General features: G+C 52.6%; 1 protein-coding gene across 1 annotated transcript in view; it reads left to right on the top strand.

Moving 5' to 3' along the window:
- VILL (villin like) overlaps window positions 1-15,373 on the top strand; it is a 43,086-nt gene that overhangs the window by 26,895 nt on the left and 818 nt on the right. The window contains exons 12-19 of the mRNA XM_027835916.1: window positions 6,081-6,218; window positions 7,735-7,893; window positions 10,115-10,294; window positions 11,019-11,164; window positions 12,674-12,818; window positions 14,073-14,261; window positions 14,463-14,531; window positions 15,066-15,371. Coding sequence (XP_027691717.1) covers window positions 6,081-6,218; window positions 7,735-7,893; window positions 10,115-10,294; window positions 11,019-11,164; window positions 12,674-12,818; window positions 14,073-14,261; window positions 14,463-14,531; window positions 15,066-15,371 — 1,332 coding nt within the window. The remainder of the gene's footprint in view (window positions 1-6,080; window positions 6,219-7,734; window positions 7,894-10,114; window positions 10,295-11,018; window positions 11,165-12,673; window positions 12,819-14,072; window positions 14,262-14,462; window positions 14,532-15,065; window positions 15,372-15,373) is intronic.

Here is a 15,373-nt window from a genome sequence, read left to right as displayed (position 1 = left end):
AAATAGAGAGGAGACAGAGACAGAGAGAAAGAGAGAGGAGACAGAGAGACAGAGAGATAGAGAGTGGAGACAGAGAAGGGAGAGACAGATGGAGACAGAGAAATAGGAGAAAGAGAGAGAGACAGAGAGAAAGAAATAGAGACAGGCAGACAGACAGATCGAGAGAGAGGAGACAGAGAGAGAGACAGACAGAGAGGTGTCCTGCAAACCTAGGGAGAAGAGGGTATCAAGAAGGAGAGGGTGATCAATGGCATCAAAGGCTGCAGAGAGATTAAAGAGAAGGAGGATTTGGAAAAGACCATCACCATTTGGAAAAGACCAGTAAGAGAGAGAAGTTCCCGGTGAATCCTGAGGGTGGAAGCCAGGAAGCAGAGAGCCAGGAAGAGGGGGAGAGGAAAGGGAGACCCCAGTTGTAAGTGGCCTTCTCCAGGAGTTTAGCCACAAAAGGGAGGAGAGCTGTGGGAAGAAGTCAGCAGAGATAGGTGGATCCAGTGAGGGTCTTCTGAGGATGGAGGAGACTCGGGCCTGTTTTTAGGCAGCAGGGAAGCAACCAGTGGACAAGGAGAAATGAAAGTTAAATGAGAGATGGGGGATGACAGGGGTGGGGGGTGATTTGCTAGAGAAGACAGGATTGAGTGGGACCACTTGTGGGTATAGAGGATGTGCCTTGGCCAGGAGAAAGCTACCCCTTGATGTGAGATGGGAATGAAGGAGGAGATAGTGGGAGAAGACATCTGAGTAATAGCAGGGGAGGAGGAGGAGGGAAGAGAGAGCTCTGGACAAAGGATGTCAGTTTTTTCAATGAAATATGAGACAAGGTCTCCAGCTGGGGAGAGATTGGAGGAGGGATGAGAAGGTTTGGATCGGTGACTGTGGAGACAGGAGGAGGGAGCTGATAAGGGAGGTGCACAAGGATTGCCTGGCAGCAGCGAGGGCCCAGTTGATGTGGGATATAAGCTTGTACTGGAGCTGGGTCAGCACGGTGCAGTGTGCCTGGAACTCAGTCGGTGCTTACAGATATTTGTCAGATCCCTCTTCATTGCCAATGCTTGTCTTCTTTTCCTGCCTTGCTTCACCCCTGTGGGTTTACTGGGAATGCCTCTAATGTTTCCGCCTTGTGTCTATTAGCATGTAGCTTTAAATACGTACTTTTAAAAGTCATATTAAGGAAACATCCTTCAATTCATATTTTTGGGGGGTTTTACATCAATGATTGTTGGCCTTCTCCGCTTCTAGTGATGTGATCATAGACGCTTGAAGTGACACCAAGAGCTCCCAAGTCCAGTCCTTCCCATCATACAGACAAGGAAATGATCCCATCTGTTTTATTTTTCACTCGGTTCTGTGATTTACTACACTGTCTGCTCTTGGTCGGTTTTCCCACTACCTCCTCCACTTCTCTCTGAGATTGCTCTCCATTTACACTATAATAGAAACTACCTCACCAGCAATTATATGGAGCTTTAAGGTGATTATCTGATTTGATCTTCACAACAACTCAGGAAGATGGGGGCTTATATTATCCTTATTTTATAGTTGAAGAAACTGAGGCGGAGGAAGGGTAAGGGACCGGTCCAAGGTCACACATCTGACACTGGATTTAAACTGGTCTTCCTGACTCCAAACTTGGCCCCCTATACCTGGGGCCTCCTGGCTACCAGGTGTCTATCCTGTAGGTGCCCAATTAATGGCATGTTGTCGCCCTCATTAAAATATGGGCTCCTTGAGGGCAAGGAACGTGTTTGACCTTTTTGCATCCCTAGCATTTATTAGCATGTTGCCTAGCATACAGTAAGTGCTTAATAAGCATTTTCAGACTTGCTGACTTCTTGGTCGTCAGAGGGAATGGTTTATGTATCAGTGCATTTGATTTGTGAGTTCTTTTCTCTGATATTTTGGTGGCGATGTTCCCTCCCTCAGGAAGACTAATGCCAGCTGTGAGGACCTGCTCCCTGTAGAGTGGGTGCCCCCTGCAATGGCACAGGGAGGTTCCCAATTGGGGAACTTCATTGTACTGAGGAAATCTTGGGTCTGGACAAAATGATTTAATGATAGTTTTCTACAATTCCCTTGTTCAGTCTGAGCTTTGCTGTTCACGTATTCTGATGGTGCCAAAACCATCTTCTCCTGGATGGAAATAGGTGGCCTGTTGCCTGCCTCTGTTGAGAACTAGTGTGCACTGTGCCGGGCTGGCCCTGTGGATCCCCGCCTTGGCTCTGTCTCTTCTTGGGTCAGGCGGTGGCTGGATTTCTCCTTCCGACGGTGGCCTCCTTCGAGTCAGTCTCCAGCCCTTGCTGGGTTAGTTTTGTTAAGTAACCTCCCTTAGATCCCCAGCTCTTTGTCGCTGGCTGAACGGGGCACAGGCATGGGGTCATTCTGGTGGTTTCTTTTGCCCTGCTACTGGTCTTGCTTTATTCTTTTCTAATTTTGTTCATTTGAACTGAAACTCTTTAAAAGTTGCTCTTTATCTATCTATTTAGATAGTTAGATAGAGAGTTTGTTACACAGGGAATATATATAAAAACAAAAAGGAAGCTAGTCCCTGCCCTCAAGGAGCCTACCCTTTAATGAGGGAAGACAAGCCCACAGGGAGATAGGAGGTAAGCATGGTGTGGAGAGGGTAGGGCTGTGGCATGGAGGCCTAGGTCCAGGCAAGTGAAGGGGAAGACTGGCCTACCAGAGCCCACAGTAAGCCCAAGGTTCTGGTGGGATGAGGGAGAAGAGAAGAATGATCCCTGTGGTGCAGGCAGCCCGGAGTGGAATGATGAGCAGAAAGATCTCCCCCACCACCGCCTCCTCCAAAAAAAAATCCTCATTTATAAATTTGGGGTCTTTTTAATTTCCAGGCATATTAATCCATGTCTCATTTGGATATTTCCATCTTCCTTTTTCCCACTGGGATTGCACTTGGTTCCTTAGTGGAGCTTTTAAAGTGAGGAGTCAGCTGAATTCCTTCCCTTTCTCACTAGCTTCGACTGGCCCCCAATGCCTTTCTGGCTACAGCCCAGGGATTCTGATAAAGAGTGCTTGTATTACTCTTATCTTTGCTTTGATCAGCTGTGTGCTTTACCACCACCTTCTTTTACCACCTTGACTGACTGAGAACCATTCCTGACTCACTTTCTTGGATTAGAATCCCTAAATCCTGGCTAATTTGTGACCCAACAATCATCAGTGGTCTTCTGTTTCTTCCTTGTGTGCTCGAGAAGAAAAAGATATATTATTTTCCCATTGAGTTCTCTCTTTATGACTATTCATGAATGCATAAAAGATGCACCTACTAAGCACTTCCTATGTGCCAAGCTCCAGGGATACAAAAACTAAAGCAAAGACAGCCCCTGCCCTCAAGCAGCTTAATTTGTAATTGAGGAAAATGCTGTGGCCTCCCCATACCAGGAGGAGGTTGGAGTTGGACATCGACAGGAATGGTAAGTGGACCCTTAGGAGAATTTCCATCCTTCAGTTCTCCGGTAGAGTTCTCCACCAAGCTTCCAAGAAGCCCCCTGCCCTTTTCTGCTGTCCTCAGTGCCTGGCACGAAGTAAGTGCTGAAGGAATGTTAATTGACTTGCCTCTCCCAGGGCAATGACACAATTGATCATGTATCCAGAATGGGGGAGGGGAGGGGAGGGGTAGAGAGTTATGGAGAAGATGACGGGGTAGGAAAGAAAGTGAACAGAAATATGGCTAAAATCGAGCCTAGATATAGCATCCACCAATTGGAAGGGGGCAGGGCCACGGTGGGAGCTCTGGGAACAAAAGGGTCTTAGAGTCAGTGTCTTTGCCTTTGTATTTCCACGGCCAAACCCAGTGCCTTATACCCAGTAGGTGTTTAATAGATGTCTGTTGAAGTGAAATTAATTGAATTCAGTTCTATAATCTCCCTTCTCTCTGTCTCTTTCCCTCTGCCTCTCTCTATCTGCCTCTACTTGTCTCTGCCACTCCCACTCGCTGCATAGTCTATTGGAAGAGAATTCTAGATGTCCAGTTAGGAGGGACTTGAGTGAAGATCTCTCCTGTGATCCTCAGATGCTCAGAAACCAGGAATGAGTCACTCAGAGCCTCTCTAGTCTGGGCTCCATACTGCATCTGTAAAATGGGAATGATGGTGTTTGCACACCTTAAAAGTTCTAGAAGTGGGATCTGTGTGGCTGGATTCTAATCACTGGTTATTTATGTAAACTTCACCAAACCACCTTCACAGGAGCCTTAAGAAGGAAGCCCTGGCTAAATCTTTATTTCTAGGTAACTCCTGGAGACAAGATAAGGTCTGGGGATCACTCTTTCTCTTTTTCATCTTTTTTTTTTTAATCTGAATCTTGAAGTGATTTAGTCAGCTGCGTGCTGGGAAGAGCCTCGAATGCTTCTGGCTGGTGCTTCATCTATTCAGAAAAGTGTGAATTGTTCTAAGTCCTTCTCAGTTGGGCTTAGCCTGGCTGTTTTTCAAAAGCCCTTTGGAAAGGCCCACGTCTCTCTGGGAAGATGCTTCCTCTTCAGATGCTTCCTTGAAGGGACAGATAGGTGGTACAATGGATAGAGCTCTGGCCTTGAAGTCAGGAGGACCCGAGTTCAAATGTGACCTCATACATGTGATACTAGCTGTGTGACCCTGGGCAAGTCACTTAACCCCAATTGCCTCACCAAAAAAAAAAAAACCACAAAAAACAGATGCTTCCTCATGATAATTCTGGATTCAAGGCTCTTGCTTCTTAATTTTGTGCCTCAGATTTTCATTACACCCAAAACTCTGCTATTCTTGAATAGGTCATTGGTAATTCCACCATTTGATTGTGAGCTCTCTGAAGGAAGGGAGGCTTTTGCCTTTTTTTTTTATTCCCATGCTAAGCACAGTGTGTGGCACATAGAGTAGGTGCTTAATAAATGTTTATTATCTGGCTTGGGATGGTATTTCTTTCCATCTTCTTGCAGCGGCCCAGCTATTTTCTCTGTTGCTACAATGTTCCAGTGTAACTGTTCTATCTAGGAGACTCAGCACTAAGTTCTTCAGGGCTGAGTTTCAAGGATTCTTTCTGTTCCTACATTGCTACTTGTTTTCAATCATTCTTAAATTTTTCTTGGATGCTTTTCTGGAATGCGGTACTCGGAGTTTCCTTTCTAACTTTTCCAGGACGTCAGCAATCTTGAGCCTGCTATATCTTGACCCACCCTCCAGATCCGTCAGTTGGGATCTGCATCATTTCTAATCCTCTCTGTGGTTGAATTATTTTTGGAAATGGTTTTTCCGCTTCATTTCAGTTGTCTCTCACCCTCTTCTGTCTGTTGTGATTTGCTTCCACTGAACTTTTCAAACTTTCTATTAGAATCTTTTTAGCCTTTATATCATTAATATCCCTTACTGCTGCCCTTTGAAATCCTGTTACTCTGTTCACAATTCATTAATGGTTCTTTGTCCTGAAACATTCAAAGGCTTCCCATTGGACGGGCAACCTACCAGCTCATCCTATTTGGGGTTAATGCTTTTCCCTTGTTTGAGTGCTAAGCCCCCCGGGAAGGGGCAATGCCTTTGTTAGTTATTAATACTTTAATGAAGATTAGCCTTTCTCCTGTGACAGCTCTTTGGCTCAAAGGTAGGTTCAAGGTTGGCTCCAAAGAACTGGAGGCCAGACCTGGCATGGGGAGGAGCTCCTGGGGCCCAAAGTCAGATGGCAGACTCCACAGTTTCATCAAGGGAGGCCCTATGGCTCTCCTTTGTCCCCTTTTAGAACTTGGGGGATGTATTAGGAAGCTCAGTCACAGAGAAGAGGGAAATTGGAAAGACTTGGAGCAGGAAAGACCAGAATAGAAGAGCCCTCAGGATTGGAGTTAGACATAATCCCCGACTTCCCCCAAGGGCAGGAAGAGCACAGAGAGTGGAACAGAGGAAAGCCAGGGAAGGTGGCCAGTCTGGAGTCTCCTTCCCTGGGGAGGGAGGAGGATTGGAGGACATCTGCATGGGGGGCTTCTCCATCCCAGGACCATCAAAGAAGCTGAAAGAGCTTCCCCTGCCTCTGGTGCCCTCAGAGGCTGGGGAGGGCCATTAGACTATCTGCCACCTTGCCCCCTCCTATCTCTGGGCTCCCAGGTGTGGCAGATCGAGGACTTGCACAAGAAGCCTGTTGATCCCAAGAAGTATGGACAGTTCTATGGGGGTGGCTGCTACCTGGTCCTCTACACCTACCAGAAGTCTGGGCGGACCCAGTTCATCATCTACATCTGGCAGGTGAGGCTGCCCAGAAGGAGGGCATCCGCTCCTTTGCCCCTCCCCCCTCATGCCAGAGCCCTGGGAGGTCCGGAGGAAGGGTCAGAGGTCTTAGCCCTGTGACTGATAGGGAAACCAGAGGGAGCTCAGGCATCCTGGGATCCTCAGGGCCTTGGCCTGGGCACGGGGGAAGGGAAAGAAGAAGCTCTGATCGGCCTGGAGAAACAGAAGTCATCCTAGCTCATCTATGTGTATATGTCTATATGTATGTTTGTGTATGTATGTGTATATCTGTAGATTGTATGTGTATGTGCAGATTGTATGTGTTTATGTATGTATGTGGATTGTGTGTGTGTATATGTGTGTAGATTGTGTGTATGTATATATGTATGTAGACTGTGTGTGTATGTGTGTATGATTAAAGTCTGCTGAAGCCTTTTCCACACAGAATCTCATTAGATCCTCACAACAGCCAGATGAGGCAAGTGCTGTTATTACCCTCATTTTACAGATGAGGACACTGAGGCTCAGACAGGTTTAGTGACCAGAGTCAGGCAGCTCATACACACAAGCTGGAGGCCCAGTGCTCATCTCACTGCATTGGAGGCAGTGAAAATCATGCTGGTCTTGGAATTAAAAAATCTGAGTTCAAATTCCATTTCAGACTGCATCTCGATGAATGACCTTGGGCAAGTCACATCACCTCTTTGCCATTCTCTTTGCAGGGCTATGAGAAAAGTGCTTTGCCAACCCTAAAGATCAATGGAGAGGGGAGTTCTTATTAGCATTAAAATTAGGGAACCATCTGGGTCATGGGCTATGGAAGGAAAGAGGAGGTCAGATAAAGGAGCTATCTTGAAGGGCCAGGGAGGCTTCTGTGGAGGAGCTGGATCCTGCTGGATGGGGAGATGGAGCTAGCCCGAGAAGAGTGCACTGCAGGGAGGGGCACCAGATTGAGCAGGGGTGTGGAAGTCGGGCTGAGTGTGGTGTGTTGCAGGGGACAGTGAATAGACCAGTGTGGCTGGAGCAGATGGGCCCAAGACTGGGGGAGAGGAAGGGGAGAGGAGGCTGAAGACATAGGGTGGGGATTCCTAAGTGCCAGGGTAAGGAGGCAGTTGGAGAGAGAAGTAGCTTGTAAGAGGTCCTAGGCACTGGACTGGCAGGGCTTGAATGTTTAAGACACGAGCAAACAAAAAAGGTGGAAAAGAGATGTGAGAAACAGGAGTTTTGATCAGGAAAAAGGGGGAAGGAGAGAACTCCTAGGGGAGGGGAGGCTTACCCAGAGAAGGAATGAGGAGGCCGTTCCTGGTCCGCCAGCCCTAGGCCAGGTGGCAGGCATCCCCAAGCCCACCAGTCTAGGCTGGCACCTCCTTCCTCCCCTGGGCTTGGGAGCCAGCTCGTCCTAACTCCTCTCTTCCCAGCCCACCTCCTCCCTGCTCTCAGGCCTGGGTATCAGCCCACTCTCACTCCTGTTCCTGCCCCGCCTCCTCCTCTTGGGACCAGGCACCAGACTGTCCTCACTCCTCTCTTTCTATAGGGACGACATGCGTTGGTGGATGAAGTCATGGCTTCCACTCTCAACGCCATTGAGCTAGACCACATGTACCAGGAGGAACCTGTGCAGGTCTGGGTGACCATGGGAAGGGAGCCACGGCACTTCCTGGCCATCTTCAAGGGACGGCTCATTGTGTTCCAGGTGAGGGCAGAGTGAGTGCACCTCTTGGAAGCGTCCTCCATTTGTCATCTGTCAGGGACGTGTTAGACACGGGGACCTTTGGGAAAACCATGGAGGAGCTGGCCAGTGTCCAGAAGAGGTCAGACAGCATAGTGAAGTGCCCTGAGGTCATGCCATTTGAGAACTGATGGAACTGGGAAGCCTTAGCTTGGATTGCTAGGCCCAGTGCCATCTTCCTTCCCTGGGAGCTCCCAGACTGAGAAGGAGGGAAGCGAGCAAAGGTCCTGCTCGTCCTTAGCAGGAGGTCACTAGGCTGGCAGATGATGCAATCACAGCATCATAGAGTCTGAGCTGGCAGGACCTTAGCCACCATGTAACCCAATCCAACCCAAACTAGAATCGCCTCGACTGACAAATGGTCATCGGTCATGGCCTCTGCCTGCAGGCCTGGGAGCTCACCACCACCTCCCTGGGCAGCCTGTTCCACTGACTGTGGGGCGGCTCTCCCAGTTAGGAAGCTTCTCCTGCCCTCCTATTGGCCTTTTGAACCTTCTCCTCGGGGCTCCTGGGTCTGCCCTCTGGGGCCAAGCAGGACTCAGCTAATCCCTTTCTCCAGGACAGTCCTTCCAAAGCTTGAAGATATGGATTATGTCCATCCTCCCCGTCCCTAGTCTTCTCTTTTCTGGGCTAAACATCCCCAGTTCCTTCAACCAGTCCTTGTATGGCATGAACTCCAGGCCCTTCACCATTGTGATTGCCTTCCCTGGACACTCTGCAGCTCACCCCTGGACTTTGCAGAGGTTACCTTGCCCCGTCTGTCACTTGGGAGACCCCAAGGAGCCCAGCGACTTTCCCAAGGGCTAGTCTCTGGACCCTGGCCCCAGTTCTTATTTCAGCTCTGAGGAATGACCAAGGTGTTATCTGTGTAGATTCTCGCTGAGCACATCACCAATTCCTTCAGATGTTCTTTGAGACAGTGGAGGGTAGCCTTGACGATGGCCCCAGTCTAACAGTGGCTCGAGAGCCCGATACAGAGAGGGCCCACTAATGGGCTGGAAGGTCTCTAGGGAAGGGCCCCAAGGATCTGTCCTTGGTCCTATGCTGGCTCACATTTTTCTCAAGGACTTGGGGAAAGGCATAAATGGCCTCCCCACCAACTGCAGATGACACAGAGCTGGAGAGGACAGCAAACACTGGATGGTGGAGATCTGGACAGGCTAAGACATTTGGCAGAATCTAATCATTCACAATTCTACATTTGGATTGAAAAAAAAAAGACCAACAACTTCATACATACAAGATGGAGGGGAACATTGGTTCCAGGGAAAATATCTGGGAATCATAGGGGACCACAAGCTCAGTATGAGTAAATGATGAGATCTGAGGCTGTGAGAAGAGGCAAAGCTCCCAGATGAACAGGCGATAGTCCCGCTGCCTGGACCCCATCTGAAGTCTTGTGTTCAGTTTTGGGCACCCTAGTTTGGGAAGGATATTGACAAGGCACACAGGCAATAAACACCTTTATTAAATACTTTCTGTGTGCCAGGCACTATGCTAGGCAAAAAGAAATACGGTTCCTGCCCTTCAAGGAGCTTCCATTCTAATGAGGGAAGACTAGGTGTAAAAGGAACTGAAAGGGGGAGGAGGGGGAAGGGTCCCCTCCAGGACTACAACATTGAAGTCCAGAAAGTCAGAAACAGAAGGGTGCGGGGAGGGGAGTGAAGTCTGGCCTGCCCAGGCCTCTCCTCCGACTGGAGACGCTGGGAGTAGAAAGGGGCCTTCAGAGCGGTGCCACGTGCCAGGGGAAAGCTGCAGCAGAGGCAGAAAGGGGTGGGGGGGAGTGACAGCTGCTGCTGTGCTGGAGATTAACCCGAGCAGAAACAAGGAAGGCAGAGCTCACCCCGGAGAAGAGAGTGTGGAAGGGACTGGGGCTGGAGGAGCCTTGGGGAGGGGCGCAGGAATCCCTGTTGGCTCCAGTTGCCTGAGGTGCCTGGCCATCAAGGGCAAGATGTGTTTGACCCCAGAGGCAGAGCCAGGAGCTTGGGGGAGGGACGGAGAGCCAGACTCTGTGTCAGCTGAGGAAAAGGGAGAGCTGGCCAAAGTGGGGTGGGCTGCCTGGGGAGGTGGTCGCCTCTTCTCGCCTAGTGCTGGCCTCACCGGAGGTCTTGGTGGAGTTTGGATGGCCGCCTGTGGAGGGGCTCCAGAGCTGGGGCTGATGGAGGCTTTGGCCGTTATTTTCCAGAACGGCACTGGCCGAGATGGCCGCGCAGACCCCGAGCCAGACATCCGGCTGTTCCAGGTGAGGGGCACAGATGAATGCAACACCAAGACCTCCGAGGTGCCCGCCCGAGCCTCTTCCCTCAACTCCAATGATGTTTTCCTGCTTTCCACCAGCCACATCTGCTACCTGTGGTGTGGAAAGGTAGGTGAGCCCTCCCTGCAGCCTTGGAGTAGGCTGGGGTAAAGGGGCTGGGGGGATGGATCAGACCGAGGGCCCACGCTGACCTGGCTGGCTGAATTCTGGCCATTCACGCTGTCTTGGGCCAGGCAGCGCAGATACTACTCCATTCCTGTCCCGTTCTGTATCTGAGTCTTTCTCCAGTGGGCTTCCCAGGCCCTGGTAACAGAAGGGTGGCCTTTGTCTTCATTGCCCCAGCCTTCTCTGCCTCAGCCCTGCATGGCCTCCCCTGCCCACTTTCAGGGCAGAAGAATTCATGCAGGTGGCAAACCCAAGGACACTGTCCATTCCCTCCCTTCTCTCCTTGATAACACCCAGGGATTACCCTTTGGTATCTTTCTCCAGCTGCTCCTGGGTTCCCTTCCTGCTGTGCCCATGCACATGGCCTCCCCTTTCCTTCTCCTTCCCCTCTACCCCCCTTCCTTCCCCTCCTCCCTTCTCTGTCTCTCCCCTCCTTTCCCCTCCCCCAGTCTGAACATCAGCCCCTGGGTGGGAATATGTTCCCAGCTCCACTGCACTCCAGTGGTGAACTCCAGCTGTGGGCTGAGAGGTTCTGGAAAGAGATCTCAGGGCTGAGCAGGCTGTAAGGGAAGGGCCTGGAGGGGTGGGGTGGGGGTGCTCCTGGGACCCAGGGCTGGGGACAGAAGCAGGCTGCACAGTCCCGTTCCTCCCTCTTGGTCCCCTCCAGGGCTGCAGCGGAGATGAGAGGGAGATGGCTCGCATGGTGGCCGACATCGTCTCTCACAAGGACAAGCAGACAGTGTTGGAGGGGCAGGAGCCCCACAGCTTCTGGGAGGCACTGGGAGGCCGAGCCCCATATGCCAGTGATAAGAGGTAGAAGAAAGTAGGGGTGGGGAACAGGGAGAGAGGAGCCATGGGGTCCCAGAATTCCAGGGTCAAAGGCGAAAAACTCCTCAGGGACAGTTAGACTTCTGGGAAAGCCACCTACTAGGGCTTTCCCAGCCTTGTTTGACTTGGGAGGTGACAGAATCAGTGGTATTAGACCCATGGTACAGATGAGGAAACTGAGCCCAGAAAAGTTTGGTGCCTTGCTGGGAGCTCACACACAGAGCCTGGAATGGAGCCTAAGTCTCCTGCTCTCCAAGTCTGGGTCTCTGGACATGACGTGGGCCAGCCAATCGCACTGACTCTATCTGTCATCCTCTAAAGAGAGGCTCAGAGAGCCCCCTCAGCTCTCCCAGCCATGGTGGGAGGGGAGAGGGAGATCCGGATCCCCAAGCAGCCTGTCGTGCCGTCTTTCAGCCAGCCAGACAGCCATTTTGTAGGTCTTTTCTGTGGGTTCCTAGCTAAGTGCTGGCCTCATCAGCCAGTGAGATAGTGAGGGAACATGGCCCCCATCCTCAGCGAGCTCACAGACTCTTTCTGTAGAAAAGAAACAAGTACAGAGCAATTCGGGATAATGTCTGAGTGAGCACAAATGTGTCTCTTCAGTGGCGGAGCATGGGGTGAGCCCCGGCAGGGAGAGGAGAGCGGGCCTGGCCTGGGGAAGGGGCCAGCACGCGTGGTACCAGAGACGAGGTGGGGCTTGGGCTTGATGGGAGGAATGGGGAGATGAGGCGAGGTTCCGGAGACCTTCAATTCCAGGCCGCTGAGCCTGACTGACCAGGTCTGTGGTCTGGAAGGGCGATGGCCCAGAAGGAAGGAGCACCAGGAGACGAGTTTGGGTCCAGTCACTTCACTGTCTGGGTCTTCGTTCCTCCCTTTGTGAACTGGGAGGTGGGGGGATCCCTGAGGTTTCTTCTTCCAGCCTTCTCTGTTCGCAGAGGTGATGGAGTGAGCAGAGAAGGGGCTGGCCAAGGGGAGAGCAGCTGCTCTGGCCAGTGCTCAGCTGCCCCCCGCTCCATGCTGAGGCTAAAGGGAAAGAGCAATTCCTTTCCGTTTACAAAGAGGCCTCAGGTCTGCCTTCCCAGAGATGAGGCTGGGCTCAGTCCCCTAGGACTCCTCAGAGCTCCTAGCCCACTTTCCAACAGGAGCCAGTGAGACAATGAGATGTCATCTATAGCGTAGGGAGCCATCCTTTCTGGGATGCATCTGTTGGGGAAACTGAGGGAGCCCTGCAGTGAAGGCCTGAGGGAACTGAGAGTGGAGGCAGGATCTGAACAAGCCAGGGTTAACCTGGGAGGGCTTCCTGGAGGGGGAGCCAAGTTTAGAGTTAGGGTTGGAAGAAGAGAGTCTGGCCTGGAATTAGCAGCAAGAAGCGAGGCTGGGGGAAGGTCTGGTGCCCAGAACAGCAGAGCCACACTTAGGGGCGCGCACACGTGGCTCTCTGCCTCCCTTCCCGGCTCATTGTCTCGTGCTCTCACATTGCCCTCATGGACCCAGGCTCCAGAAGAAGCCCTCCTCCTGCCAGCCCCGCCTGTTCCAGTGCCCCAGTCAGACAGACCGCTTCGTCCTGACGGAGACCGTGTTCTTTAGCCAGGATGACCTGGACGAGGATGACATTATGTTACTGGACACCTGGGAAGAGGTACCGCCTCAGAACCCTCCCCTCCCCCCGTCTTCCTCCCCTCCCCCATCCTCTCCTCCCCTCTTCCTCCCCTCCCCTCCCCTCTTCCTCCCCTCTCCTCTTCCTCCCTCTCCTCCCCTCTTCCTCCTCTCCCTTCCCTCCTCCCATTAAAAGCAGTGTGTCATCCTGGAAAGAGCTCTGCCCTGGTCACATCCACCCACAGACATCATCAGTAGGAAGGGTACATACACACAGGGCACACAGTGAATGAACACATCTGGAGGGACCCCCTCTACCCAATCCACCTACATCTGAAAGATATTTCTGGGTGATGGAGGCCAGGGCACCTGGTGGAGGGGGAATAGGAAAGACCGGCACAGCTGTGTAAGAATAGTGTCAGAAGCACTAAATGAATGAAATTCAATGAATGGGCAGCATTTATTTAGCACTTACTGTGTACCCAGCCCTGTGCTCAGCTCTGAGGATACAAAAGCCAAAGTGGCCAATGGTTCCCTCAGGGAGCTGACCTGACCCACGGGACAGTGGTGACACCAGGGAGGTGTGGACTGGCCAAGGGAGTCTCTGGGTTGGTGACAGAGCCATACGGCAGTGGGCTGACTCATCCTCCCCAAAAACAATGAGAGTGTTGACTTGGGTCTAGTTCTGAGAGCAAGAGATGAAAAGTGAGGACCACCAGAAAGGGGGTTGACGGTCCAGGTGGAAGCTGACTGAGATGTGAACTGTGGTCTGGGGGGGTCTGGCCAGGGGCTGGCCAGGAATCTGTCTTCGCTCCCTCCTGGGCAGGAGCTTCAGAGCTGAGCAGGGCACAGACTCCGGAGGCCAATGCTCAGAGAGAGCAGTGGCAGGGCGGGTGGCAGGAGGCTGGCTGGGGTGGGCGACTGGGTGAGTAGAAGCCCAGTGCCCTGAGGCTGGGCAGGAGAGCAATAACATGGGTTCTGTTTGGTTTTGCTTTATTGGGGGGGAAGAGGATAAAAGTCCACACAGAATTGCTGCTGGGAGTGACTGGGATTTTAGTGTCTTGGAGATATTAGGGGAAAAAAGCAGAACGACTCAATCCTCACTTTGTTTCTGTTTTCTCTGCCAAGAGTAGGACGTTGGGTGGGGAAAGTACTCAGATGAGCCGCTAGGGGCGCTCCAAACTCCAACCCCACCAGTGGTTTCTTCACTTCATAGAAGGGGCCTGAGGCTCCAGCCGGAGCCCACCTGCCCCAATAGCGTCCAGGGCAATAGCAGAACCATCTTCTTCCATCTCAGGTTTTCTTGTGGATTGGGAAAGACTCCAACACGTATGAGAAGAGAGAGTCAGTGGCTTTGGCCCGAGAGTACCTGAAGAGCCATCCGGCGGGCAGGGACCCAGCAACCCCCATCATTGTGGTCAAGCAGGGCCATGAGCCCCCCACCTTCACTGGCTGGTTCAGTTTTTGGGACCCCTACAAGTGGAACGTGAGGCACAGCCAATCCCGTCCCCCATCTCGGTCCCCAGCCCCCTCCCCCTTTTCTATCCCCTTTGCTTTTCTCCGTTCCTGTCCCTGACCCTGCTGGTTCCCCACCCTCCTCTGACCCCGCTGGTTCCCCACCCTCGTCTCCCATCCTATCTCCGTTCCTACCTCAGTCCTAACAGCTACCTTTCCCCACCCCCTTCAGAATGGCACATCCTATGAGGAGCTGAAGAACAGCCTTGGGGATGTGTCAGCCATCTCTGAGATGACCATGGTGAGTGAGCTGGCCTGGGCAGGCCCCGTGGCCCAGTACAGACTCGGTGACTCTCCCCAGGCTGGCCAGTTTGCCGGTCACAGATCGGGCCTTACCAGGTCAGGCCAACTCCCCACCAGGCAAAGTGAGACAGGGGAGGCCGAGCCCAGCCAGCAGAAGGCCCAGAAAGAGGCATGACTGACTCTGCCCCGGGCACCTTCCCCGGGCTCAGGCTGGGGTCCTCTTGGCATCCTCAGGCATGTGCCTTACCATGGGGGATCTCGAGGGAGTGAAGGGGAAGGGGCAGCGGAAACCCCCCCAGGGTTTAACCCACTCCTCAAAGTAGCCCGGTTAGGCAGGCAGGGCCGGAAGAATTTGACAGGGGGGGAAACTGAGGTGCAGAGCAGTATTTTGTCCAAGACACACTTGCGTGGCGGGTGCGTGGCAGAAGCGGTGCCGCTGGGCCAGCACCAGCCTCCCAGGGTGGTAGTGAATGCGCAGGCCCTTCCTCCCGTGCCCACCCCATGGGTCAGCTTCTCCTCTCCTGGGGCACAGGAACTCAACAACATCAACTTGCTCCAGTGGCCGCCTGACAAGGGCCCCAGCACCCCAGGGGAGGGCGCTCCTGCGGAGGCTCCCCCCGCCATGGCCCCCAAGCCTCTGAGCAGCGAGCCCAGCTCCAGCCCCAGCAGCAGCCCCAGCAGCAGTTACTATAGCAGCCACAGCAACTATAACAGTGACATGTCCCTGGTCCCCAAGTGCCCCGTGGCAGCGGCCACGGCCGTGCCCACCGCCGTGCCCATCCCCCGGGAGCGCCTGATCAACAAAGCTGTGGAGGATCTTCCTGAAGGGCTGGACCCATC

Source organism: Vombatus ursinus, unplaced genomic scaffold, assembly GCF_900497805.2.
Source record: "Vombatus ursinus unplaced genomic scaffold, bare-nosed wombat genome assembly UNPS02014817.1, whole genome shotgun sequence".
In the NCBI taxonomy this organism is placed as follows: Eukaryota; Metazoa; Chordata; class Mammalia; order Diprotodontia; family Vombatidae; genus Vombatus; species Vombatus ursinus.
The sequence above is the reverse complement of the archived record's forward strand: the minus strand, read 5'-3'. Positions and strand labels throughout refer to the sequence as shown.